The sequence below is a fragment of the Elaeis guineensis genome, chromosome 2 (assembly GCF_000442705.2).
Source record: "Elaeis guineensis isolate ETL-2024a chromosome 2, EG11, whole genome shotgun sequence".
In the NCBI taxonomy this organism is placed as follows: Eukaryota; Viridiplantae; Streptophyta; class Magnoliopsida; order Arecales; family Arecaceae; genus Elaeis; species Elaeis guineensis.
Genome location: NC_025994.2, coordinates 80435225 through 80462649, shown reverse-complemented (window position 1 = coordinate 80462649; position 27425 = coordinate 80435225). Strand labels below are relative to the sequence as shown.

The window sequence follows — 27425 nt, the reverse complement described above, 5'->3', positions numbered from 1 at the left end:
GGGAGATCAACCGAGAAATCAAGACCATAAGAGAATATCAGAACCTGAAATCATGCACTTGACTCCAAATTGTTATTGTTATATAAAAGAGTTTATGCCTACAGATATGCCCTAAAATGTTGCATCCTTGTCATATGGTGAACCAATATTGTGTGAAGAGTGGAGGGAGTCTTTGCTCCTGCATGTTCAATTGCTTCAATAAGACAACACAGTTCATATAGATGGAAATATTTTTCTATGTTTAAATTCCATTTTCCCCAGAAAAAAAAAAAAAAAGACTGACAAATTCCTAAATCTTATTATGCCAATATCCAATACTACTTATCTCAACTGGAGGGTACCTTTCCTTTTCTTTTCTTTTCTTTTTTTTCCCTCAGGAACAAACAGCAAACTTTCACATGCATGTCAAAGAACGAATGTTGATAACCATGTCGATGGTTTGAAAGTCGAAACAAAAAGAAGAAGACGATGATCAATCGACGTATTGGAAGTTAAACCATAATCTAGCAAGCGTCTTGAAGTTGCTGTTATATATTGCATTTATCCAAATGAGGAGGACTTTTCTTTCCCAATTTACAATGGAGCTAAACAGTGCCCAATGAACTCATTTAGCAAGCAATCTTAATGGTATTATAAAAAATACAGAACTAAGAACCTATAGTGAAGTATATATCTAAGATGGTTAGTTCCTGGTAGGATTGAAAGTAGACAAGATAATATCCATCCGAATCCATTTGTTATTTCAATCTATCCGGATATGCATAGAAATTTGAGCATACGACTAATATTCGTATACGTATCTATATCCGTTAAAGAAAAATGGATATGGATATGGACAGACAGTTATTCAATCTGTTTCCAAATATCTAATTCTATTTAATTTTATGTAGTACTCATTAATGTTTAAGAAAATATATAATCATATTAACATGCTATTAATTTAATTTATTATCCGCTTAGTAATATCTTTGATTATGTAGTCATAAAGTTTAATTATTTGACTTATATTTATGTTTATATCCATATTTCTAGTATCCAATTTATATCCGCATTCGTCTTTGCATTCGTAAGATAAAACAAATATCGATATACTACTATCCAATCCATATCCGATCCGGTTTCAATCCTACTTCCTAGCTTGGGAGTGAATCATCATTGCACTATGCATAAAAGTCAAGGGGATTGACATGTAATGTGGAATGTAATTATTTTACTTATCCATGGATCCACCTTTAGATCTCATTACAAGCCAAATGATAGACTATGGGGCTGACCCCACCAACAGCCAACCTTCTGACATCCCTTGGGCACATGGTGATTTGGTGGGGAAGCTTCTTAGAAAAATTAGGACATCATGTGCCAGTCTGGTTGTGCAAATGGTGGTTGTTTGATGGAACATGGTTGGGATGATTGGGCTGAATAAGTTGGTCCTGCCAAGGGCGCCACCCCCATGTGATCTCTCAACTTTATGCATGTGGTGGTGCATCCCCTTATTCTTATTCCCCATCTCAGCAATCAACATTACCTTCCTAATAGGGCATCCAGTATTCCCTCATAAGGCATAGCCTAGCATCTACCTATACCTTCTTATAGATGCACACATGCATGTGGGCACATCCATCTATGCAGGCACATGCATCTATGTAATAGCTTTTAATGTATGAATGATCTATAGACTCTTTTTTTGAGGGAAATAATCTATGGACTGCTGGGCTCAAAAATTATATGCAACACCTGGCCCCTATACAGATAAGATAATGCCTCTTGCATCATTTTAAAGGTAATGGCAACTGCACAAAGCCAATAGTCCCCTAGAATTCACAAGGAATTCTCCATGATCACATTAAAGAATTGAAAGGGGGAGAACATTCAGTGACAAAGTCTAGGAATATATAAACAGAGTTACATATCATTCTGATCTCAAAAGTTACAAAACCACACAGGCAAGACAAAAGCATATCATTCTCACTCAGAGGAGAATTTTCTTTAGAGTTATTTTAATTGGATGGTGAGGCTACCTTCAATAGTATGTTTCCTCTGCAATGTAACAGCTGTAATTTGAATTTAATACTAAGGTTGGAGACTTCATATACCCTGTGTGTAGGTCTGGAGCTGTCTGATGGCATGTGATGACTGTCAGGAGATAATATAGGAGGAGAAATCGGTTTTGTGCTCTGGGAAGTCTCTGCAAGTTCAATGCTTTCCCACTGTCTTCTTCCAATCTGCTTTACTTCCTTATTACCTCCACTTATGTTTTACTGCTTCCCTTGTTCATTGTTTTACCACTGTCAATTTCTGATGCTATGCCCTTCAGAAAGATTTACCATTGTTTTACTGCCTCCCCTGCTCATGAAATATCCATAGGCCTTTGTACTAGGTAACAGCCGCTGTGACTTATTTTAGGTCTATTCTTTGGTTTTAGTGAGCCAATCTGTATTTTGTTGTCTACTAGTATTGATATCACTTTTTTTATTTTTATTTTTATTCTAAATAGGAAAGAAGAATTCCTTTTTTGCCCATTATCCACCTTGATCACACAATAATATAAAAGCAAATTAGTTCATTTCTCTCCATTAATACGATTAGGAATTCATACAATGCTTTCACCTAAATTAAGGGTGAGCAATGGCTGAACTCAGGTTGGTTCCTGTAATGATCCAAATCCACTAATAAATATTTGGATTGAGTTTAATTAGAGTTATGAGATCCAAATCAATAACTAAAACCAATAAAAGCAATAAGTTGTAAAACCAAGAGTGTGTTCACTTTGAGATCGGAATTACCTCGCAAATCTTCCTGTATTCATACAGGGCTATTGGATTCGCATCTGATTTTTTGGATCAACGCAAAGTGGTATCATCGGCCTTCATTGCTAACATTAGTGAAAATAACTATATGTCACATTCTTCGGGACTATTTCGTGACCACAGTAGCCATTTATATCATACTGACGGGCGAGCAGCTTGGTGTGAAAGGGATCTTCTTACAATGTGGTCCATTTCACAGTTGCCATAAAACCCCTCGCATGAAATGGAACAACTCATGTCCTCCATAAGTTCATTCTCATTGTCTGATTCCAGACTGCACCATATGTATTCCAAACCAATGTAAAGCATGCACGGCCCTTCATGCAGAATTGTAGGGACCATGAGGGATTTCATTCCTCAGATTCTTTTACGATCAAAGCCATGTTAGCATTGCCAGTTTCATGTCTTTCTAAGTTTGCAAAGAGAGTGAGGATTTATGTCCAAAACTAGTATTTTCATGCAGGGTTGCATTAACATGGAAAAATGGATTGGAAGTGTGATATCCATCATGCAACCAAAGCACATCAGGCTATGTTGGATGGTTATGCAGCCAGTCACGCCTATGTACGTACTTCTGCAATGATCATATATTATGATTACATTTTTAACACTAGAATGAATTTTTAAAAAAAAAAAAAAAACACTGCAGTTCAGAATACATGCCTTTCTTGGTAGTCTAATTCTCCATTAGTGCTACTTCTTGTGTCTTTGACAACTACTTTTACCACGTATCCAATTCAACATTCCTATCTTCCTGAATTTGATTTTTTGGAACCAAAAGTCAACTTGCGTTTAAAATTACTCCATGTTGCACGACATTGCAAAACATGCATGTAGTGTTCTCTACTTCTTTAGTCATATTTGAGTCATCAACTTTATCTCCATTCTATAGCTGAACTGATACAAAGTAGATAATCATCATATCTTCACTTGTAATAAAATTAGGTGGGTTTTACCCTTCCTTCCATTACTAAACAACGAAAAAGAATATAAACGTTGCATCTATATTTTACCATTTCCATATCATGACAGTATGTTGCTCAATCTTTCTATTTACTTTTTATGATCTCGTATTCCCTTGTATCCAAATAAATGCATCTTCTCAAAAAAAAAAAAAAAAAAAAAAAAAAGAATAAATATGTTTTCCTCTATGTCAGTCTCGTACATAAATTTCTAAATATTATAACCTGGCCTCGTAGAAGTCTCATATGTGCATGTTCTAGTAATATCAATTCCAAGTTTCTCCACTCCATGGTCTGAAATGTAGAAATTCCTGCTTGTGGGCTTAGGGACTATTCAGATCATTTCAGGCAAACCAAAAGAAGATCCAATGCTTCCCCATTTTATTCCCTGGGGCTTCAGCATTTACTCTCTTTCTGGGTGGCATTTATCAGGACAACGAGAAGGGCGTGTTGGCATGTGAGATTCCTCTGCCACATGATCGCCCACCATGCCTATGCCTTTGTCAAAAACTGCCGGCTTTCACAGGTCATCCATTAATACATTGTGGGTCACCCTTCCCTTCATTTCTTCTGCAATGGTTTTCACCTATAATTGTAAAAATACTTTGCCCCATACAATTACAAATGCTATAATGGACACAAAAAAACATGCTTTGAGATCATTTCTCTTGTTAAGAAATTTGATCAATGTAGGCGCCGTAATGTTTATTTTGGTATTCGAAGATAAATTCGCCGAAAAAATATAGTCTTCTCTGTTTTTTCATATTTAATTCAAAAAATTCACCATCTTAAGAGGACAATCGGTGGTTTTCTTGGTATGGGGTCTCAACAACTTTTGTGATTGATAGGAGATTAAATAGAGGTAAAATTCCTTTGCACAATATAAACTATTTTGCTGAGAACATAACATTCCAGTGTGATGACTTGCACAAGAGGATATGTTTTCCAAGAGTGGTTTGCTTTGGTTCATAGCTTCCAAGATTTACTAAAATAACAACTAGATGTAAAAAAATGAACAGAGGAGTTGAAACTTTGAGACATGCTTAATACTTGGATTGTTATCCACATGGGCTGGTGTGAAGATACCAAAAACCTTCTGACCTCTTCATACCTTCCAAAACTTCAACCAAAATCCACCTCCTATTGAGAAATCTCAGGATCCTTGGGATCACACAACACCCACCCAACCATTAGGATCATTAGATTCATTTGATGATGTCACATTTCCTCTTTTGTTTTTCTAGACCAAAAGAAGAGGGACACAGAAATAAGTAGACCAACAAATCACTTAGCATCACCTTCTTCTCATTTATTAGTACTCCCTAAACCTGCTCTCTTACTAATATTGGCGTACTGCTGCAAGGCATAGAAGGTGAAAAAGGTTTTGGTTTTACCTTCCTCTGCACACTTGAGAGGGGTTTGGTGCATTCGGTTTTTCTATTTATTTACATTCTGAATCATTGATATAAGGCTGGCATGGGAATCATTTCTCCTGTACTGCTCTCAAAGTTTTAAAGGAGAGACCTTTGTATAATGAGATTTGGTTGCATATGAGTTGGAAGGAAGCTGAGGTTGTTATCCTACAATGGAGTTTTAATTGCAGTGAGAGGCTTCTGGTCCCATGAAAGCTGTGAGCTCTGTGTCACCGATTGGATGATAATTGGGTGGAAGGTTTACGAGGAAATGTGGAAGGGGTTACCACCTCAGTATTGTGGGACTTTTAGCAAGCCTCAGTGTTAGATTTTAAGGTTTCTCTCAAACCCTATTATCTGCCCCTGGGAATTTCTATTTGGGAAGAGTTCTGGGTTCTGTGGGGAATTATATTTGGATTCTGAGTTTTTGGGGTCTTGGGTGTTGGAGAAAGTTTCAAAAGATGTCGGGGAAGTTCCTTCACGCATTTGCCGACGAAAACCCGGAGTTGCAGAAGCAAATTGGGTGCATGACCGGGATCTTTCAGATGTTCGACCGCCACCATTTCCTCACTGGAAGGCGCCTCAGGGGACACAACCATAAGAGGTTTGCTTCAGGTACGAAGCCAACATATTCTAGCAAAGATTTTGCTTGGTTGCTTTATTTCTTATTTCCATTTGGCTGATTTCCAAAAGAATTATGAAGCATAGTTTCTTCAAACTTTTCTTTTCCTGCATTTTATTTTATTTTTTTCATAAAGTTTCTTGTTCTACATGGAGGTGCTGGGATTTTCTAAAGTCAAAATGAATTTGTTATGATTTAGTTTCATGATTTTGTGGTTGATTGTGTTTCCAAGATTTTTTGTCTTATGCTTGGAAGTGTGGCTCTGCAACCAAACCTATGAAGATATATCTGTTTTCTTATTTCTGATTCTTGTCTGCTTTTGGTTATTTATTCGTAGTTTTTTTACTATTTCTCATCTATAGCACTGTGCGTGTAGCTTTGAGATAATTAAATTATGTCTCATCTTTCATGACCAATTTGACGATCGATGTGCCATATGGGAAGGAAATACTCAATTCATCATTTCAAGCATGTTGATATTTCATTTGCAGCTTGATGAATAGTGTTTCTTTATGGATTTTTTGCTTCCGAAGTTATATAGTTTTTGCTTTTTATGGTTCAGTTGTAGTAGAAATTAATGGTGCTGAAAAAGCAAGGTGATGGAAATTGTGCCTCTGTTATAATCCATACGCTACCCCCTACCGACTCATGTTAAGCATATGTTGTTTCTATGAATTATGTACAGATAATGATAGTTCATGGAATGATACATTAACCTTCTCAAAAGAATGCCCAGTAATCCTAATCTCTCTCTCTCTCTCTCTCTCCACACACACACACACATGCGAATGTATGGATGTATGCATGGATGCATGTATGTATGGATGTATGTGTATGTATATATGTATGTATGTATGTACGTATGTATTGGCTTTTATTAAGCTTGGACAGAGTTGCGATTACTTATTTTAATTCGGCTCTGTATTGTTTTACTCAACATGCCTATGTCTCCTAATTGATTGTACGATGTTTCTGTAGGCCATGCCCTTCAAAACAGTGGTAATACGAGAGCAGATCGGAGTACATGTTCCCCACAGATTGTTCTGGTAAGATTCCCGGTTGGATATCATGACAGGTTTTCTTTTTCTGCTATTTTTGATGATTTATAATCATGTAAACTGTTCGTTTCAGGAGAAAAATCACAGCAAGAGCTCAAATGAGAACCAACAAGCTTCAATGGAGTCATCAAGAACTTCTTTTTCCTCCTCATCAAGCTCCTCATTTTCTTCTCTAGAGTGTAATGGATCAATTCAACAAGAGCCTTTGTCTCTAGATCGAACTTTCTTGGAGAAGCCCACAAAGAATTCACCCAGGTTGAAGCATTCCGACATCAATAGCAGACCTGTTCAGTTTGGTCCTCTCAGTGACCCACCACATGCATCCGCTCGACGTGATCGCCGGTCCCTTGATTTCCAAGATGTTGTGAAGGACTCTATCTACAGAGAAACTCGTGGTTTATCCATTAAAACCTCAACAAGAGAGGAGGTGAAGAACCACAAGCTGAAGCATAGAGACTCCCCGAGGCCTATGCTGCTGTCTGAGTCAGTGCATGGATCTTATGTGATTGGTGTAGATGAAAAATCCAGATTGTCTGCTGATCTCAATGAATCCCTTCGAGTCCTAGTGAAGCTTAAAGAGGCACCTTGGTATTTCTCAGAGGCTAGTGAGCCACCAAGATCATCACATGAAGCAAATGATACCTCATTTTTTCCAGTATCAAGGGAAGCTCCACGGTTCTCTTATGATGGAAGAGAAATTTCACGCTCTTCTCTGGATTCTCAAGATGTCAGCAAACCTGCCTCCAAACTCAGAGAGCTTCCTAGGCTATCCTTAGATAGCAGGGAAGGCTCTCTAAGAAGTTCTTACTTTGGCTTTAAGCCACACACAATTCTAAAGGATTCAGACACAAGTAGTATCAACCAAGGAGTACCTACACCTAATTTTCAGCAAGAATGGGGAGGTCACAAGCGCCCTACCAGTGTCGTTGCGAAGCTCATGGGACTGGAAGCAATGCCCCACTTGGGCTTGGCTAGTCAGAAACCAGCTGATCTGACAGAAACCTATGCAAGCAAAGACAAAGATCCTCTCAATGGACAAAGGAATAGGAATCTCATAACTAAGGCATCTCGAGGAAGTCAAGACAGCAGGAAGGATCACCTCTTACACTCCCCAAAGAGCTCCCTCAAAGATCCTGCTATGCAACAGTTGAAAAACTCTGATCCTGTCATGAAACCAGTTTCAAATGCAAGGCTCCCGATTGAAACTGCACCTTGGAGACAGCAGGAAAGAATCCAAATTCCCAAGAAAACAACATTTGGCCACCGGGGAGCTCAGTTGAAGCAGCATCCTGAGTCATTTTATAGTGACATAGAGAAAAAGTTAAAGGAACTCGATTTCCAGCAATCCAATAAGGATTTCAGGGCTCTTAAACAGATATTTGATGCAATGCAAGCAAAAGGGCTCTTAGAAACCAACAAAAGTGAAGATCAGCATTTATCAGTTTGTAAGAACTACAGTGACCAACCTCCAACTGGTAATGATCAGAATTTCAGATCAACTGATGCTCGAAACCCACATAACACTCCTTCAGTACCCACATTCATGAAAGGAAGCAATACTCCAAGAGCTTTCGAGTCTCCTATCGTGATCATGAAGCCTGCAAAATCTGTCAGCAAATCAAGTGTTTCAGCTTCTTCAGTTATTCCTTTGGAAAGCTTGTCTGGTCTTCGAAAGCTGCATACTAGTGATTCCATGCATAGAAAGAAGACTTCCACAAACAACAGGATGGCCAAAGAACAAACTCCTAAGGCCAGCACCAGGGAATATAAGAAATCTACTAACAGGACCGAAGAAATTAGTATACAGAAAACTCATTTACAGATGGAGCAGTGCTCGTATAGGCGTCAGCATTCACCAAGGGAAAATAGTGGAAGCTCAGTTAAAACTTCAGGCTCTCTTAGCCCAAGACTACAGCAAAGAAAGATTGAAACAGAGAAGAAATCACGTCTGCCTATTCCTTCTTCTGAATCAAATAAGCCCCGAAGGAATTCTACCAACAGACAGACTTTGGAATCAGTTTCTCCAAGAGGCAGACTTAGACAAAGACCAGCACAAGCACAGCAGAATGATGACCAGTTGAGTGATGTAAGCAGTGGAACAAGGAGTCTGAGTCACCCAGGTGATGAGATCTCTCTAAGGTCAGAGATGAACAAAAGCTTGGTATCACAGGATGATATAGAAGTAACAAGCGCTGATAGTGCAGAGATGGGCCTTCGTTGCTTACAGCAGGGAAGCTGGAGTCCATCAAGAAGGGCTGCCAATAGCACATCTTCAGTCATAAAACAGAAGGTACGTGCATCACAGGTTAGACCCTAATCCTTCTTGTGATTAAATTCTACAATGTTTACACTTAAAAAAAATCTATAATGCCAAAAAATATTCTAAAATTTAATTATTTTTGAATAAATGCAGATTTGATTATTTCTGAAATTCTAAAATTTTATTCACATGGATAATAAGTACATGAGTCATGGCTATGATTGTCTTCCTCAACTGGTCTCTATGCTTTTCACTGTCTTGAATTAAATTGTGATGCAAAATTTCATTTCCAGACTATATATTTGAATATTGGAGTCTCAGTAATCCATCAGTTTCATTTCTCTTTTACTTCCATAAAGAAATTAAAGTCACAAAGGACCTTCTATCTATTGATAAAATGATTTGATTTTTCCAAACTTAAGTTTTGTTTGCAAATAACTCCTTGTCCTCAATTATTTACAAATGTGTCACATGGTTGATCAGTTTTGTTTTTTTCATTTTCTGTCTGCTTCAGATGTCCTCATGTAGTCTGAATGAAGATGTTTCAGCCGTGGAGCTTGCAACTGTTGCTCCTGAACACCCAAGTCCAATCTCTGTTCTAGATGCTTCATTTTATCAGGATGACATGCCACCCTCTCCTGTCAGCAAAGCTCCAAGTGTATTCAAAGGTAAGGAGATGGTTTCTGTACTGTTTTTTTGCTTACTTTTTTTCTTCATTGCAACAAGAAGGATAATAATTTGCGAAGTTCTTCATTTAGATATGGTGACAATGTATGCTTTTTTTGCCTTATATGAAACAATGGCTGGCAATCTTTCATTATGGTAAAATACTGTTACCAGGAAGCGAAATAGGCTATAGTTCTCTCATATATTTTTCTGAGGAAGTTTGCTCATCTATTTTTGACTCATTTTCGGATGAGGGATTCTTAAGGTTCATCAAGTTGGTAGTAAAATTGATGAAACTCTGATATAGTATATTCTGAATTCATCTTGCAGAGTAGATTAGACTAATTATATAATTTAACATTTGACTTAGGGTTCACTCACTTCGTTCCGACGTAGTACCTGCTCTGCAGCAAGCAATTAGCAGGCTCATTTAGCTCTCTCCCTGAGTTCTCCATATATGACTAAAGGAGCAAGACAAGTAGGCTTGACATAGTGCTGCTTCACAAATGGCTTAAGATCTTAATTAACCAACTTATGGAACTCCAGAGGTTAAGCAAAATTTTCAAGAGAAGCCAAATGCTTTATGTGAATGGGCATCTATAAAAGGTAACTGTAGGGCTAATAGAACCTCGAACGAGTACTGGATTCAGCATATACTTTGCCCACTAGATGGACAGACATCCATTAGTAGCTCATGCACACAAAAGGATAGAACAAGACTCCAGCAACAAATGAGGTACCACAAAGCAAGTAAACCCTTCCTACAGCTTCCCTCAGAGGCCTCCATTTTCTTACTGTATTTCGAAGGACAGGCACTATTACCTGTCAGCTGTTGTCAGTAAAAGGATGAGCAGATAATTGACATGTAGCAAGACATGCCGGGTAGGTACCCGGTCCTACGTCATTTAACACCCACAAGACCTTCTTATTATTACCAAAAGAACACCTCCCACAGTTTCAAACAGGCCAGCTTCTGACATCCATGTGATGAGTTCATTGAACAGAAGCATGCAATTTATATTGCACATTGCAGTAGTTGTGATTAGAAGGTCCCGCATCTTGGGATGACACATGGATCAATTCAAGGAGGCTGTCTATAACTGCTGTTTAAAGAGAAGACACTCCCAGCTGTCTCTGAGCTGGATGTCTCGAGCAATATGTGAAAGCAAAAAATAGCGTGGCCTACTCAATAAGCTTGTGAAATATGTATCATGTGGTAACAACATTGTGGGCTAACATAACTGTACACATAGGTCACAATTAGTACATTGTTACTACTTGCGCATCTCATCTTTTGATATTTACAGATGGACACTATGCATGTAATCTTTAACACAAGTGGTAATGTTGTATGAACTACTGAAGATAGCCACGGAGGCCTGACTTTTGGATTACCCATGTGATAAAATTGTAGAACATGCTTGCATACATACAACAATGTGTATATATAGAATAGTTATACCATATAATCAAAAGGATGCATATCAAGGATCACGTAAGTAGTAATATAGACCTATGGACATACCACATGTATCCAGAATGCTAGTTTTTTTTGATTTACTGATGTGATAAATTTGCGAGTACATGCATATATGTATACCAAGATTTACATGCTTTGCCTATGTAGATCTGCTACCAAATAAACTGGCACTTGGACAAGAGAATGGGCATTATATTCTTTTCTTGTGTTGATGAATAGGTGATGAGATTGATCCTTCAGAACATCGCTGGAGTCCAAAGCCATTGCCGGACAGCTCATCACCCAATTCAGGCTCGAAATTCAATCACAAGAAGCTGGAAAACATTAAGAACCTGGTTCAGAAGCTGAGACAGTTGAGTTCAACTGATGATGAAGTTCCAGCCACCGATCATATTGCATTGCTCTGTGAAACTCAAAGTCCGGACCATCGGTATGTGTCTGAGATACTGCTGGCTTCAGGCCTTCTAATGAAAGACATCAACTGCGGAACCATGGGTCCAATGCCTATTCAGCTCCATCCTTCAGGCCACCCAATCAACCCTGATTTGTTCCTTGTCCTGGAGCAAACAAAGTCCAGCATGGTAACCAAACTCAACGGCATTCATGAAAACGCTCCCAGGCCTAAACCTGAGAGGGAGAAGATTCATCGGAAGCTCTTGTTTGATGTGGTAAATGAACTACTAATTCAGAAGCTGGAGCTAACTAGTCCCGGTGCTCAACCCTACCTGATGCTTCGAGCGATGAAACTTGCTGGCAGGTTTCCTAGTGGTCAGCAACTGCTAAGAGAATTGTGTTCGGAGGTTGAGCAACTCAAAGCTGATACCTCAATCCGTGACTGCTGCAATGATGATACTAATTTGATATCAGGTCAAGATGTGCTGCGGCAATCGAAAGGATGGTACGAGTTCAGTACAGAAGTGCCAGATATGGTGTTGGAGATTGAAAGATTGATCTTCAAGGACCTAATTGATGAGGTTGTTAGTGGGGAAGGTGCATCTGGTGTGCAAACAAAGGCAAGCAGGTGGCGCAGGCAACTATTTCCCAAGTAAACAAAAGAGTCTAAAAATCTTCTGCTATGATTTTCTTTTTCTTTTTCTTTTTTTTCTTTTTCCCTTGCCTTGCTTTCTGAGAGTATAATATTCACAAAGGGAACAACTTTTCCTATCCATGTATTGTACAGATTATCTTGTTCAAAATCTTTAAGCATTATACCAAGGACATATAGAATCAAGCCATAAGAATTATAAGATCACAATCCTTACACAAAAGTGAGGTGAACATACATTGTTTTTGTGTTGTTATCAGCTTCACGTTTCGCACTTACCCGGGACAGAAATCGCATGTGAATGAGCTTTGCCGTGGATTCCGGCCGTCAGACTAGAAATGTGATAATCCGGCCTGATGGGCCAAAAAGCCCACAAAACCCATTTAAAAAAAAAAAAAAAATGGAGAGGAAGACTCCCGATCGGAGTCTTCCTCTTTCCCGATTTCGATCAAGAATCGGAGTCCTAGGGCCATTAAAAGATCTTAAGACGAGCTCTATAAGAACCCCCTCCTCTCCTCTAAGAGTAGACCCATCAATCACCGACGATCGCCGGAGTTTTTCTCCGATTTTTTCGATTGAAGCCGCGGCCCCTTGACCTGTGCTCACCGCGATTTCACGCCGGTGGGGGTCATCGGAGGCTGTGGTGAGGCCTCCTTCCTCTTCCTCTCTTCTCTCCCTTCTTTTCCATACCTGTGGGCACGATTGCCGGCGACAGGTGTCATCGGATTTTATCGGAAAAGAAAACCCCTGTCCGGCCTCTTCTTTTTCCTAATTTTCCAGCATCGACGGTCACCACCGACCGCCGGCTCTGGCCCCTCCGAACTCGAGGGAAGATCGCCCCTTGCCGCCGGCCACCGTCGGGCGGGGAAGGGCCGTGATCGGTCGGTCAAGGCACGGGGACCTCTAGGTCCCCTGTTTCGGCCCAAGAAGGCCGCGGGAAGAAGGAAAAAGAAAAAGAAAAGAAAAAGAAAAAAAAAAAGAAAAAAAGAAAAGAAAAGAAAAGAAAAGAAAATGTAAAATAGAAAAAAAAAATAAATAAATAAGAGAAAAATTTTCTCTCTCCCCTCTTTCTCCCTCTTTCTCTCTCTTCTCTCTCTATTTTCTCTCTTTAAAAAGAAAACAAAAAGAATATGAGCTACACTAGCCTAGTAAGTAGAACTTACGCTTCCTTATCGGATCAAACATAAGTTTTTCATGATAATGCAATGTTTAGAAAATAGCAGGTAATACAAAATAAAGTATTTCATAGAGCATATAACAAAATAAGTTATAAATTCATCATGCATGTATAAATTATGTATATTTCATAATCATGAATCGTAAATCATTTTCATCATGTATTCATGTCATGTTTCAAAACATTGCTCACAGATATTCGTGCTAAGGTCACTATTATACCCATGACAGGGCCATGTTTCTTAATCGACAGAGTTCTTAATTCATGTGCCAACTTTATACCCGCTGGCAGGACCATGTTTCGTGTGGATGCTAGCTCCGGATGTCAACTTTCCCGAAGGGATTCATTCATAGCCATCTGAGAGCCTTTGAAATCATTATATCTTTTTCTTAAAGCATACATATACATAGATGAAAAAATAATGAAATTCATGCTTCATAATCATGCTATTTTCATAAGACATATTCATGAAATCAATGCTCATAATAAAACATGCTTTTTCATATCACATATGCCGATCCTTATTTTATGAAAAATTATGATTTCATCAATAGCAATTCTTTGCATAAAAATATGATCATTTAAAAATAAATAAGGAGCATAAGATCTACTTACCTTGTTCATCTTAGATCTTCAAACTTCGTTAGAAGAATCAGCTAATCCTATTTAAAATATCAAATCATTATCAATTTCTATTCCATAAATATAATAAGATTAAATCATAAGGAAAGAGGACTGTTGTTCGGATGTGTCGGACCATCCAGATACCAGGGCAAGTCAGGATCTCTTATCTGAGGGTCAGATTCAAGTGACTTGATCAAGAAATCGTGAAGGACAGATCGAATTCAAGTCAAGATCAATCAATAGGGTTCTTTAATAATAAATTTGAAAGATCTTTGATACGATCAGATGAGGTTGACATACAGCACGAATATCAAAGCAATTTCGGATCATCTTGTTAGAGTCAATATGAACCCCTAAAAGATGAAGGCATGACTCGATACAGGATTCATAGACCTTCTTAGAGAGAGAAAGTCAATCATGAGAGAGAAAGTAGAGAAAGAAAGTGAGAGAGAATCTTCGTATCCTTCAAAAGTGGCAATCATGATTGAGATCATCAGAGGTTATATCAAGGTGATTTAATATGGATTAACCATGATCAATGTTATCAATTTCAAAGAAGGATCGGATTGGGATCTAATCTACTGCACGAATTTCGGAGCAATCTCAGATCATCATATTTTCATCTCAAGTTTATCCTAGGATCTGTGATGCAATCAGAGAGAGAGAATGACCCTAGAGAGACAAAATCCATAAAAAAAGATAAAAGGGTCTAGAGAGAGAAAATAGGGAGAAAATCTAGAGAGAGAAAATGGAGAGAGAATGTAGAGAGAGAAAGTTCAATTCTAGAGAAAGACTTAAGAGAGAGATGAGAGAAACTTTCTCTCACATGTATTTATTATTATTATTATTATTATATATATATATTTCTTTTCTTTTTTTTTTCTTTTCTTTTTAGAGAGAGAAAATAGAGAGAGAAAGAGAGAGAAGAGAGAGAAAGAGGGAGAAAGAGGGGAGAGAGAAAATTTTTCTCTTATTTATTATTTTTTTATTTTTTATTATTTTTCTATTTTGCATTTTCTTTTCTTTTCTTTTTCTTTTTTTTTTTCTTTTCTTTTTTTTTTTCTTTTTCTTTTTTTTCTTTTTCCTTCTTCCCGCGGCCTTCTTGGGCCGAAACAGGGGACCTAGAGGTCCCCGTGCCTTGACCGGCCGATCACGGCCATTCCCCGCCCGACGATGGCTGGCGGCAAAGGGCGATCTTCCCCCGAGTTCGGAGGGGCCAGAGCTGGCGGTCGGTGGTGACCGTCGGTGCCGGAAAATCAGGAAAAAGAAGAGGCCGGACAGGGGTTTTCTTTTCCGACAAAATCCGGCGACACCTGTCGTCGGCAATCATGCCCACAGGCACGAGAAAGAAGGGAGAGAAGAGAGGAAGAGGAAGGAGGTCTTACCACAGCCTCCGATGACCCCCACCGGCGTGAAATCACGGTGAGCACAGGTCGAAGAGCCGCGGCTTCAATCGAAAAAATCGGAGAAAAACTCCGACGATCGTCGGTGATTGATGGATTTACTCTTAGAGGAGAGGAGGGAGGTTCTTATAGAGCTCGTCCTAGGATCTTTTAATGGCCCTCGAACTCCGATTCTTGATCGAAATTGAGAAAGAGGAAGACTTCGATCGAGAGTCTTCCTCTCTATTTTTTTTTTTAAAATCAGACCGGATTATCACAAGAAAAGTTTGATGTACCATAACCACAAAATTCCAGTTACCAGAAACTGTAAAGATTGTAAGGCCTTAATCATTTGGGATGTACCATCAGATCATATGGCTTTAGGTTGATATGATATCTTTATCAAGTGGGAAGGAGAGGAAATTATCAAACCACAAAGGCATTCTGAAAGAAATAACAATGATTACTAATGCTGCTGAGCCGTTACCAGCTGCCAAATTGGGAGAGATACTGCCTGCAGCCCGGTCATAACGTAATCAATCGATTAACCTTACTAGCTCTACAGCTCATAAGTCATCAAACGCCACCATTACTGATATTCTACGCACCTCAAATAATCCAGAGTCATTGGAGGGGGGCAAACATGAGATATCAGGCAGTCTTCTGTAGTCAACATTTGTAAGAATTATAAACTGATTAACTAAAGTAAAAGCTATTTTTCATATAATGTTTATAAGATATAATGACACACCACCCCCATGACCATCGTCAAGATCCAAGTTTGTGGCAATTAGAAGACCTCTTCATAATGAAAAGACTCCCCATTAACTCGATCCCACAACTCCATTATACCGGTATCTTGAATATTATTACCACAACCAGGACCATAGAAAAGCAGTAAAAGTTGGATTGACAATCAGAACAGCAAAAAACTGATCACTGATGTATGTTGCACGGAGAACCCTCCATGGAGCGCACACAGCCAATTGGAGATGCCGTCTGGTGTCCAAACAGTAAGCCAGCAAGAAAAGTCGAGCTGAAACCACAATGACATCCAGCAGGGCTCTTTCAGACGTCATGCTTGTATAACCAAATTAGCAGACACTGTTATCCTCCACATGAACAAGTAAACATATTAAAATTCTATAATCCTCATTAGCAATAGCAACTCAGGTTAGCAATCTGATGTACACGTGGCCCAAAAATAATGGTGCAGATTATATGTTTAAAAAATAGTGCCAAAAACCTAGAATACTCAAACATATCATCAAGTGCACTAACTCCATCCTAATGCCTTGTAGCCGCTCACTGCACTACTGAATCAATCATGTCCATGCAGCAATAACCAAGAATATATGAATCAGGTTGCAGTCCATGACTTCAAAACTGAATGATTGGAATGCATTTGCCGGCGATTCGACATTGGATGCATAATGGTAAGTCCTGAGCCTCGCAAGAAGTTGTCTTGCCTTTGAGTGCCAGGCCCCTCTAGTTGACCATGCCATATTATCTCAGAGGCTATGATCCTTCATCCTTTCTGTCAGCCTCCACTAAAGACATCCTCTAACACGAGGAACAGCTCTCTGCAATCCATCATGGAAAAGACAGTCCCACTTGCGGACACCATCATCCAAACATCTTCTTAAGATATTCCTGCAAATGCTACAGATGCTGATCTGGTCCCAAACCCAGATGGAAAAGGTGGAGGATGGATGTTAAACAGCCAAGCATATAGAGCATCAAAGTATGGTAATGAATTCATAGAACCAACCACAGATACGTTGGCAAAGCTACATGGTTACGATTATGCAGGAAAGCATCTTTTTGGGTGATTTATCCTGACAGCTAGTCAATCTGGGGCTTTTTCTTTGTTGAGACATATCTCAACTTGCTGGGCATATAGAGAGATTGATTCCAGCTGCCATATGACTGCCTGTTATGATGGTCCTTACCAAAGGGGAAACTTGTTGAGACATTCAAGCCATATTTACTGATCTCTGACTTTGGCGAGAGAAGCTTCAATCCCAAATTCCCAATCTGCCCATATAAGGAAGCAGAGTTTTTTGCAAGTTGAACGATGTTGTATCAGAAAGATGTGACCTGCAATTATTACAAGAAAGATAAGAAACACATTTTCATTCCCAAATATGGCTGACAACTGGTTGAACCAAATACTAGATACACATAAACCTGCACATAATCAAATGCTTGAGACATCCAATATACTCTCTTAGTTGTGGTCCTAAGTTCTACAGAATTATGATTTCTGTTTATACCATGGTACATTGAGAAAGAGGAGAAGATAAAAGGTGCCAACAAAAGGTGACTATTCATGGTTCTCTCCACTTTGGTCTAGAGATTAAATGAAATAAACATAAATAAAGGCAGTGGCAAAAGCAGCAGCACCATGAACTCAGCATATTTGAAACACCATTCTGTATAATGTGAAACACTTGACACATGAAGCAGGAAGAGATGCAGACTTATTAACACAAAGCAGGAAGAGACACATACTTATCAACATATAAGTCATGAGACTTGCATTTTTAATATAAGCTAGGCTTCATTATAGTAACTGAAAATTTTGATGGGTCTCTGATTTCCAGTAGAATATTTCAATGCAGTAGTACAGAATAGGAAGTTCAAGTGAGACACCATGTTCCACCAAGTTTTACATGCATTAAACAATACCACATTCAATGCTAATTCCATTATATCCAACAAAATGACTCCACTATAAATTAATTGAGGTCCCATTAGCCTGAGGGCATTCATTAGGGGTAATGCCTTTATTCATTCAAATGACGTGCCAACAACCGATTGGAGGTCAATCTATTTTTCTACAACAATTTATATGCCCTAATATTTTCTAATTAACAATTTCACTGAACAAATATTTACATAAGAAGTTGAAAAAGAAACAAAAGTGACTCACAGAGGTTGGTGATTGATGGAGAAATTTTACAATATTTTAGGGAGGGAGCAAATTAACTAAGGTAATTGATGACTAAGATGGTTAATTAACCTATCAGAACAGGACATATCATTAGTGATAAATGGGACAATCCCCTTGAACGAATGCTTCCAGGGAATCTGTTCACATTTCTCATTAACCATGAATCGTTGTCCGAAAACATATGTGGGAGGCTCATAACATGTCACATAATACTCCTGGTAAATGCCTTCTTTTCAAGCACTTTGGCAACACTACATAAAGTGAGGCATTCACCTGATAGATACGAACTCATTTAGGGAACATGCTAAATGCCTTCTTTTCAAGCACTTTGGCAACACTACATAAAGTGAGGCATTCACCTGATAGATACGAGCTCATTTAGGGAACATGCCTCAAGCTTGACTTTGTCTTTTCATGTTATACTATAATTATATCAATGATGAAGGGAAGGGTATTTCTATATCTGCATAAACTTGTGCAAAACCAAAGGTGGGACCTACTGCTGTACACTTCAATCTTTACATAGACAGCAAAACATTCTGATACCAAACCAAGACATGTCACCTTCATATATTTACCTGAAGAATTGTGCCTAATTGGAGAATGAAATATCAGAATCTTCTATAGCAAAATTTAATTTAATATCAGGCAGAAACAGTCATATATTTTACTTGCCTTTCTTAGCACATCTTCCCCTTTTTCCCCTCTAAATATTTCCTTTTTGTTAACAGAAAACTCATAAGCTTGAGGAGTTCCACCTCATTAAGCATCTCAATGCCTTCAAGGTTTTTAAAACTCAGTTTCGGGCCACTGGGTATAGTAATGATTTTAGCAGTTCCTAGTTCTGTCCAAGTTTCAGAGTTTTGGTCAAAAAAACCAGAGAAAGTATCAAAAAAAATCAAGATAAGTTATTTCATATCATTTGTCATTCTTTAAGCTGTTTGGGATCTTTTTTCTGTAGTGAGCCTACTCTAGTTTGAAACTGAACTATATTAAAGCTCAATGCTTTATACTAAACTTTCCATTCACTATACACATATTTTGTTTTCTTAAAACATTTCCTGGCTACTGTATTCTACCTACAATTTTCTTTTATAAATTTCCCACATTTACTCTTGTTCTTGTATTATGCTAAAATTTTCTCAATGCATATTTCATTCTATTTAATTTTAATAATTAATCTAAGCAGGAAAAGCACATCTAAATATATTTAACTAGTTTTCATTTTAAACTCATCTATGCAAGGAAAAATCTGCCTAATACCATTTTATTCATTTAATAGCTAGCAAAGAGAAAATTCATGTAAATATTCTGTTTTATTTCATTTGAATAACCCATTTAAACAAGAACACACCCATTTAAGAATATTTCATTCTCCTTATTAAGAATCCATCTAAACTAAAAAACAAGAAAAAGAAAAAGAACCATAAAACCATGTGTCATTCTATTTCATTTGAACAACCCATGGAAGGAGGAAAAAACCACATAAAGAAGATCTTACTTTATGTCAGTATTTCAAAATGCAGCTTACCCATCATTACAACAGAGCTTAAATAAAAGTAACACAAATTTGATAATTAAAGCTCTAGATAAATTGTGATTGAATAATGTACGTTATTGTTAGAAAAGACTAACCATATTAACATGTTAAACAAACAGATAAATAAATAAATAAAATAGCGATATTGATTAGTTTCAGCAAACTATCAGAACTAGACTGAAATCGAGTGAAACTTGCTCAGACTAACCAAAACCAAAAATTTCATTCATTCAGTTTCAGATTGATTCTGGCCAAACCTCTCTTTTATATGATAGCTTAAAACAATCATCGGTGAGCTAGGTCTCAAAGATGCACAATAATCACTTAAAAGCGATACTATTGTACTATAGTCCAAGCAAATTTGGAAACTAGAAGACAAGAAATGGAATGAACCATGTTTTATTATGGAAAATATGAGAATATAGATTCTTTGCTCATCTCAATGTTCTCACATCTTGCCTACAAAAATTTTACCCAAAGGAAAGGTAGTTTCAGAAAGTTTTTTTTTTTTTTGTTGCATATATACCATTGCAAATGTTCATCTCAATGTTCTCACATCTTGCCTACAAAAATTTTACCCAAAGGAAAGGTAGTTTCAGAAAGGTGTTTTTTTTTTTTTTTTTTGTTGCATATATACCATTGCAAATGAGGCTTATTACATATTGATCCTTTAAAAATCATAATTTGCATATATACATTGTAAATCATCTTGTTTTTGCACCAATACCTTCCTGTTAGAGTTTTTGCTAACAGTACTACTAAATAATTGCTTTAAGTATAAAATGACTTTACTGTCCTTTTGCATTAATATCCCTGAAAAATTTATGCAAAATATATAACTCATTACAATACAGTTGAATGTTAATTTTGTCAGGGGTAATAATGTAAAAGGATGATACTTTCATAAACACTATTGATCAAAAATCTACCAAAATGGTAATTGTTGGAAAAACAGAATGATTTAAGGAGTATATATGCAAATAGTTTCTTTTTTCAAAGGGTAAATATGGAATAAGCCACATTTGCAGGGGCATGTATGCAAAAAAAAAAAAAAAAAAAAATGGATATTTCAATTTGTAGTCTTACTACATAATTCTCAGGTTCTGAACTAGTTGAAATTCCTACAACACTTCAATCATTGTCTATGATATTCCAAATCAACAATCAAGAATTGGTACATATACCTTCAAGGGAAGAAAAGCTATACCCTAGACTCTTTTCTAATAAAACAACAACATTCTGCTACAATTCATAGATGTACAAAAACTCACGGTAAATTAAGGGCATTGAGTAACAACTTATTATGACTACTACAACTATTTTCCTATAAAAGAAAAAAGATTGAATGATATCATCTTAACAATGTACATCATGGTGTTTTAGCTCAACCAAAGACAAAAGAATAAATAAATTGAAAGAGAATCATATGCTGCATGTTTTTGCTATAGAGCAAAGATGGATTGAAGGGAAGAAGAAACAAGTATAGACCTTTGTTTTCCTCCAATGAACAAAAAAGTCTTCTCAAGAAGGGTGTGATTTTGGAAAAAACCAGAACAAAAACTTCGGCGAACATTGTTGTTAACATTGGTGCTGCTATTGCACCAATCCCACCAGCATCATCATTATGACCATTGCCAATGCCACTTTATGACAACCACCATTGCTAGAGTTAGGACCACGATTAATACTACCATTGATACCACCACCATCACCCATCGCATTGCCATCTTTTCCACCATACTGTACACAACACCATGTTGTTACTACTACGTATAATCATCACCGCCGCCACTAAATATCACCAACCACTCTACCACTTCCACTATCATTGCCACTAATGTTGCCATTACGGTCATAGCTACAACCACTGAACCTTTCTCCAATGATCTCTCTCCTTTACCCCAAAAAATGATAAAGAAAAGATAATCTTCCGCATATACTTTTCAAGAAATGCTTATTCGCTTATTTACCTTTCTTTAAGTGCATTCAACATATTATTCCATAATTCTAAAACTTGCATATATGCCCCTACAGAATTCTAAAACTTGCATAGGTGCCCCTCTAGAATTGTTAAAATTACACATAAGCCCCTCCAAAAATCTAAATCTGCATATACGCCACTCTAATAATTGAAAATTGTGCACACACATGCTATTAGATGGCATCCTCCAGATGAGGAGTAACATTATCATCTTACCATTTTATCCTTTGAAGGATTTCTGCACACATACTCTTCAAAAAGAGCTGAATTCCTTCAATTCATCAAAATCGGAAAGTACATATAAATTACTAGCACAAAGCTTTCGATAATCAGCTTAAAATTTCAAAAAAACATATGCAGTTAAGTGCATAACAGGCCATGGACAAGCTTAGTTATTTTAACGCAGCCAAATAAAAGGTTTCAATGGTCAACATGGAAGAAAAATGATGGGAAAGCCATACATGCAAAAATTTTGGGCTTGAAGCATCTAGTTTTCAAAAGATAAATACATAAGTGAAAGAATTTTAAGGGATATACGTGCATAAACATGCCTAAAAGGATTATTAATTGTCAATTATTTTTTCTTCTCCTTTTCATTTTCTCAGTTGGATAGTTTCTTCCCTCCTTCCATTAGCAATCAAACAAGACATAAGTAATTCCTTACTATGAGTTTATATAAATTGTCAAGGATTAATAAAAAAATTTTAAAAAAAATGATACTAGAGAATGGGAAGATGAAAGTGGGTGGTTTATGGGAGACAAACTTTAACTCAAGTCTCTTTTATGCAAAGAATGGCAAAAAAAAATTGCTCAATGGCAAGAGCATACTGGAGCATCTTAACTTAGTTGCAAGAAGATCTATTGCATAAGATTTTGATAATAACTGAACATAAACTGACAAAAGAAAAATTCATCAGTCCATAATGAAGGCAGAAGCAATCCAATATATCACACATCGACTGCTAATAGTTTTAAGAAAGAGGGTTTTAAATTGACTGACTATCAAAAAAAGATGTTGGAGCAGTTTAATGCTTGTGATATGAAGGGAAGGAGGTATCAGTCAATGAATAATTGCATGTTTCTATCCTATACAGAGTAGGCACAGCTAGTGGCCATTATCTTAGCATAATAGGCCCCTAGAGTTGCTGACTCTCTATGATGGATGTAACAACTTCTATTTGCACATTTCAATCTTTGGACGAATTTTGTTGAAAAAATAGATATTATAGTGGCCTGGACAATAACAGATCATAAGAACAATAATAATTATATTCAGCAAAAACCACTGTTTATAGTATATAAATTTCTTGCATTAAAAGCTGGGTATACTAATAAAACATATTAAAACAAATAAAATTTTATCTTGCAAAGATTCAATAATGACCATTATATAATCATTATGTTAGTCATAACATATACATAATTGTAGTTGTGTTGTTTGGCTGTACTGTAAATTATAACAAGAACATCCATACCCACCATAGTTCAACAAGATAGTATAACTTCAATAAACCTGGAAAAAAGGATAGGAAGGAGAGAAATATCAAGGGAGTATATTTGGAAGGAAAAAAAGAGCTGGATCAGGTTTGAATATAATGATGAGAAAGCATTACAGGCAAGGACTTGCCATAATTTTAAGCAGATAAGAAATTATATCGACCATTTAAACTAGCAAAAGCATGAGGAACCATGTAAATATAATATCACGAGTAAAAGAATATGCAAAGATAAACTTTTTTTAATCTAAAACAAAAGGATTCCCCCTGGTTCAGACTAATAGTTTTGATTCCGAATATACCATATTGCACGATCAGTGTTCACTTATTATCATGCTTTACTTAATGGGGACACAGATGACTCATTCTTGCTCCCTACAATTTGGTGTTGAAACTGAAATTATTTAAAAAAAAATGTTGGAGCGATTATGTCTATCAGTCATCTCAGCATGTTAAGAAACGGTTACTCTACGCTTTTCAGAAAGAGAAAAATCTTTATAAAAATAATTGTTGACAAAGGTTATTGCCTCATGGAGCGGTTTCACATACCTCAAGTTTCTCGTGTGGATCAAACCATCAGAAACCCGAGATAGCATTTCCACCCATCTTGATACACCATGCCAACAGTGACAGAACTCCACATCTACAATGTAACTTTACAACTGAGCAAGTTCCTGCGGGTTTTCCATAGCTTCTTTAAGGATCATCTCTGCTCTCCGCTTCTTGTCATCCTTCTCATCATCCCTGAGGAACCAGGAATCCGTTTTAGCATTCTGAGCTTTCGAAGACAATGGCGCCACAATGGATTTGCTGTGAATTCCGAACTTGAAATGCACCATGGGCCTTTCACTGGGAAGAACCCTTTCCTCACTAATCAATGAAGTTAAAGATCCATTCTTTGCTGCCTCAATGGCAGGTGCAAAAGTCTCAAGCACTGACAACTTCTTCTCATCGGCATCCACCTTTGGCATAACAATTTCAGACACTTCTTTTTCCCCATATGGCAAAGGTGGGGCGAGGAAAGGGTTGTTAGTAACAATCTCCTTCCCCTTCCCGGCATCACCATCAATGGCAGGCATAAACTCAGCTGTAGCATTGCAAGCAAGCCGCTGCTGTAAGCTTAGCAAAGACCTCTCAGCCTTTCGTCGTTGCCTTGCTTGTTCAATTTTATCTGTCCGGAGGTCCGTAGCCCTCTCGTTCCAAACTGGCGTGTGGATATAAGTATGTGGATCAGGGAATGCCGGCAGCCAATTGGGTATGTGGTTCCCTGCAGGAGCCTCCCCGATCTGAGCAAAGCTAGAAGTCTGCTTGGGAATCCGAGCAATCGGGAATCTGGGAACAGGCCAAGCAAATGGTACCTCCTCAGCCGTGTTCACAAACTGGCCGATCTCTCGAACAACACCTGAACTTGCCAGGCAACGGTGTATGTCGGATGCACCAGAAAACCCTTGCGACAAACCCAAATCCTCCAGCCCCTGAATGACATCAAACACATTGCTACTCGTCCTCCCAGACAAATTAGCATAAAAGTTTGCAGCTTTGCCTAGATCAGATATGTACCGGATCGCCACATCTGCGAGAGCATCAAGTGCAGAGGGATGGGAGCTATGGAACCCAGTCGACCCACAAATCTGAGTCACGGCGATCTTGGCAATGGCACGGCCAAACTCATCACCTCCGGATACCTTACTCTTCTTCGAGCTGGTCTGGTTGTCCGTTCCACTTTCCCTGCCTCCATCGCTCATATTCAACTAATCTATCATCGGTCCCGAATCCAGAGCTTCACTAGCTTCAACAGCGATCTCAGAACTCAAAAACACTCCCGATCTGAAACACGCGTGTAGAGAGAGAAACGTTGGGAAAACCCTAGATTTCAACAGCATTTGAAACGGGAGCGAGAGAGGAGAGGCTGGGCGAGCTTGGGACTGCTCGAAGACTCACCGTTGGTTAGCGCGGAGACAAATCGGTTCCGCCCTGGATCTCGGCAGCTGGAAATCGAAGAGGACGGAAGCCTTGGAGCTCAATTGAGCTCTGGAAGAGGGGAAAAAAAATCTAGGGTTCGTGGCAAAGAGATCGAGAAATAGAAGGAAAATCTAGCGTTTGGTCGTCCGTTAGGAATTTTGGAGGGGAAAATTTGAAAAATTCCGAAAACCCTAGCTCGGAGAGAGAAGATCGAAGAAGGATGGACGAGGGGGGGAAATTATTTATAGACGGGAAGGGGTCGAGCGAAGAGGGGTTGTTTTTTTCCTTCAAAAAAAAAAGGACTAGCGGCGACACATAGCGCGGAGGAGTCGGTTACTGTCACGTGGCGGACTACGGTTGAATGGGTGGGATGGGATGGCTTGGAGAATACGTGAGGGTTGGGAGATATAACGTGTTCCGGCGGGATACTGGCTTGGGATAAGAGTCTTGGGGTTGGCGTTGGGCCTCCGCGGTCCCGAGGAAGGTACCACGTGGAGCCAACGTCACTGAGAAATGTGGCTTCAAATGAATCGAAGCCACATGGCAGCTGCGCTTTGTGGGACGCGAAGTTGAGTCTGGCTGTTTGCTGTTTTGGATGGTGCAGCAAAAATGTTGCCTTTCCTGGTTGATGCCATGCGTGGCCGCGTTTACTCTCTCTCTCTCTCTCTCTCTCTCTCTCTCTCTCTCTCTTTCTTTTCTTTTTTTCTTTTTTTTTTTTAACATGGCTGCATGATTGGGATTCGTCAAAACAAATAATGCAATAAGCAGGGTTGGAAGTGGATCGGATGGAGCCAGATTATATCTCTGTTTAAATTTGATTTAAATTTTTTTTTTCGAACTTCGGATCAGATTTAGATTCAAAATTTTTTAAAATACTCAAATCCAAGTCCGACTCAAATCCGATTGGACCAGCCACAATCCACACCACTGCTGTCTGTTTCGTTGTGGAGCAGAATCGAAGTTTGAAGATGAAGGACGCAGTGGAGATAGAGAGCTCCAATCTGACAATGGAAGAAGACGAGGCACGACGGATCTTGTTGGATTGGATGGCAGAGAAGATCACGAGAAAGCAGGTGGAGCGGCGAACGTACCTAGCGGCGGCAGTGATGTCCGGCCTCGGCATCACCTCCATGGTCGTTGCTACCATCTATTATCGATTCTACTGGCAAATGGAGGTTGCTCGAATTTTCGGATATCTCCATGAACTTATATATCTCCTTCTCGAGATCCCACTTCCCCTCTGGTCTGGATACATCCTCCCTCTTCACCTTCCTCTTCCTCGACCCCCTCTTCCGTGTTTGCTGTCATGGGTCAGCAAGCCCTAAGTCGGCATTCTTTGATTGGACGAGCGAGAGAAAAGGAGGTTTTTAGGGGGCTTGTTGGAGGGTGAGGGGAGGGAGGGGAGGGGAGGGGAGGCTAGGATGAGAGATGTGAGAAGGGAGGAAGGCAGAGGGAAGACAAGTACTTGGGGATGGTCATCGAGTAGGGCAAATCAGGAGAATATACACGATGGATAGTGCATTAGGCATTATGCAAAGAGTAGCGTGGCATGTTATGCACCATGGGATTTGTCCTGAAATCTCAAGCAAAATTTTGGGTTGATATTCGAGTCGAACTCGTATCGAATTCGGATCAGATTAAAGATATATCCGAGCTCGATCCGAAAGATAAACGGATTCTGTATTTAAGTCCAAATCTGATCTAAATTGCTTTGAGTCAAGTCTGAAATCTGATCTAAAATTGGTCCGACCCGATGAATCTTGGGCCGGTCCGAACCTCATTCCAGCCCCAGCAACAAGTTTAACCCACGGGAGCAATTCTCCAGCACCGGTGACATATTATAATTTCATGAAGGTGCTGCCGTATATCCACCAGTTGGTCTAATATGTTAGTCTATAAAGTTTTTCTTTAACACTCGGAGAAAAACAAAATAAAAGAAGAAGCAAACAAATGAGTCGCCTTCATCACACTAGCTGGTCTAGTGACAGGATGATG

General features: G+C 38.5%; 2 protein-coding genes across 4 annotated transcripts; one reads left to right on the top strand and one right to left on the bottom strand.

The window, feature by feature from the left end:
* Nucleotides 1-4796: 4796 nt before the first annotated feature.
* On the top strand, nt 4797-12428 carry LOC105056943 (protein LONGIFOLIA 1). 2 transcript variants are annotated; one of them, XM_073251944.1, is made up of 5 exons: nt 4797-5796; nt 6782-6849; nt 6935-9166; nt 9636-9789; nt 11487-12428. In XM_073251944.1, the coding sequence occupies exons 1-5, from the start codon at nt 5643-5645 to the stop codon at nt 12314-12316; spliced, it is 3438 nt and encodes a 1145-aa protein (XP_073108045.1). In that variant the 5' UTR covers nt 4797-5642; the 3' UTR covers nt 12317-12428. The 2 variants fall into 2 exon arrangements, with proteins under 2 accessions (XP_073108045.1, XP_010937633.1); XM_010939331.4 differs by having other exon boundaries at nt 4799-5796; nt 6935-9151.
* Nucleotides 12429-16628: 4200 nt separating this feature from the next.
* On the bottom strand, nt 16629-25715 carry LOC105056929 (transcription initiation factor TFIID subunit 8). Of its 2 annotated transcripts, XM_010939320.4 has the most exons (3): nt 25410-25715; nt 24018-25295; nt 16629-17595 (listed from the first exon to the last, which is right to left on the bottom strand). In XM_010939320.4, the coding sequence occupies exon 2, from the start codon at nt 25211-25213 to the stop codon at nt 24125-24127; it is 1089 nt and encodes a 362-aa protein (XP_010937622.1). In that variant the 5' UTR covers nt 25214-25295; nt 25410-25715; the 3' UTR covers nt 16629-17595; nt 24018-24124. The 2 variants fall into 2 exon arrangements, with proteins under 2 accessions (XP_010937622.1, XP_073108043.1); XM_073251942.1 differs by having other exon boundaries at nt 24018-25715.
* Between the last annotated feature and the right edge of the window lie 1710 nt (nt 25716-27425).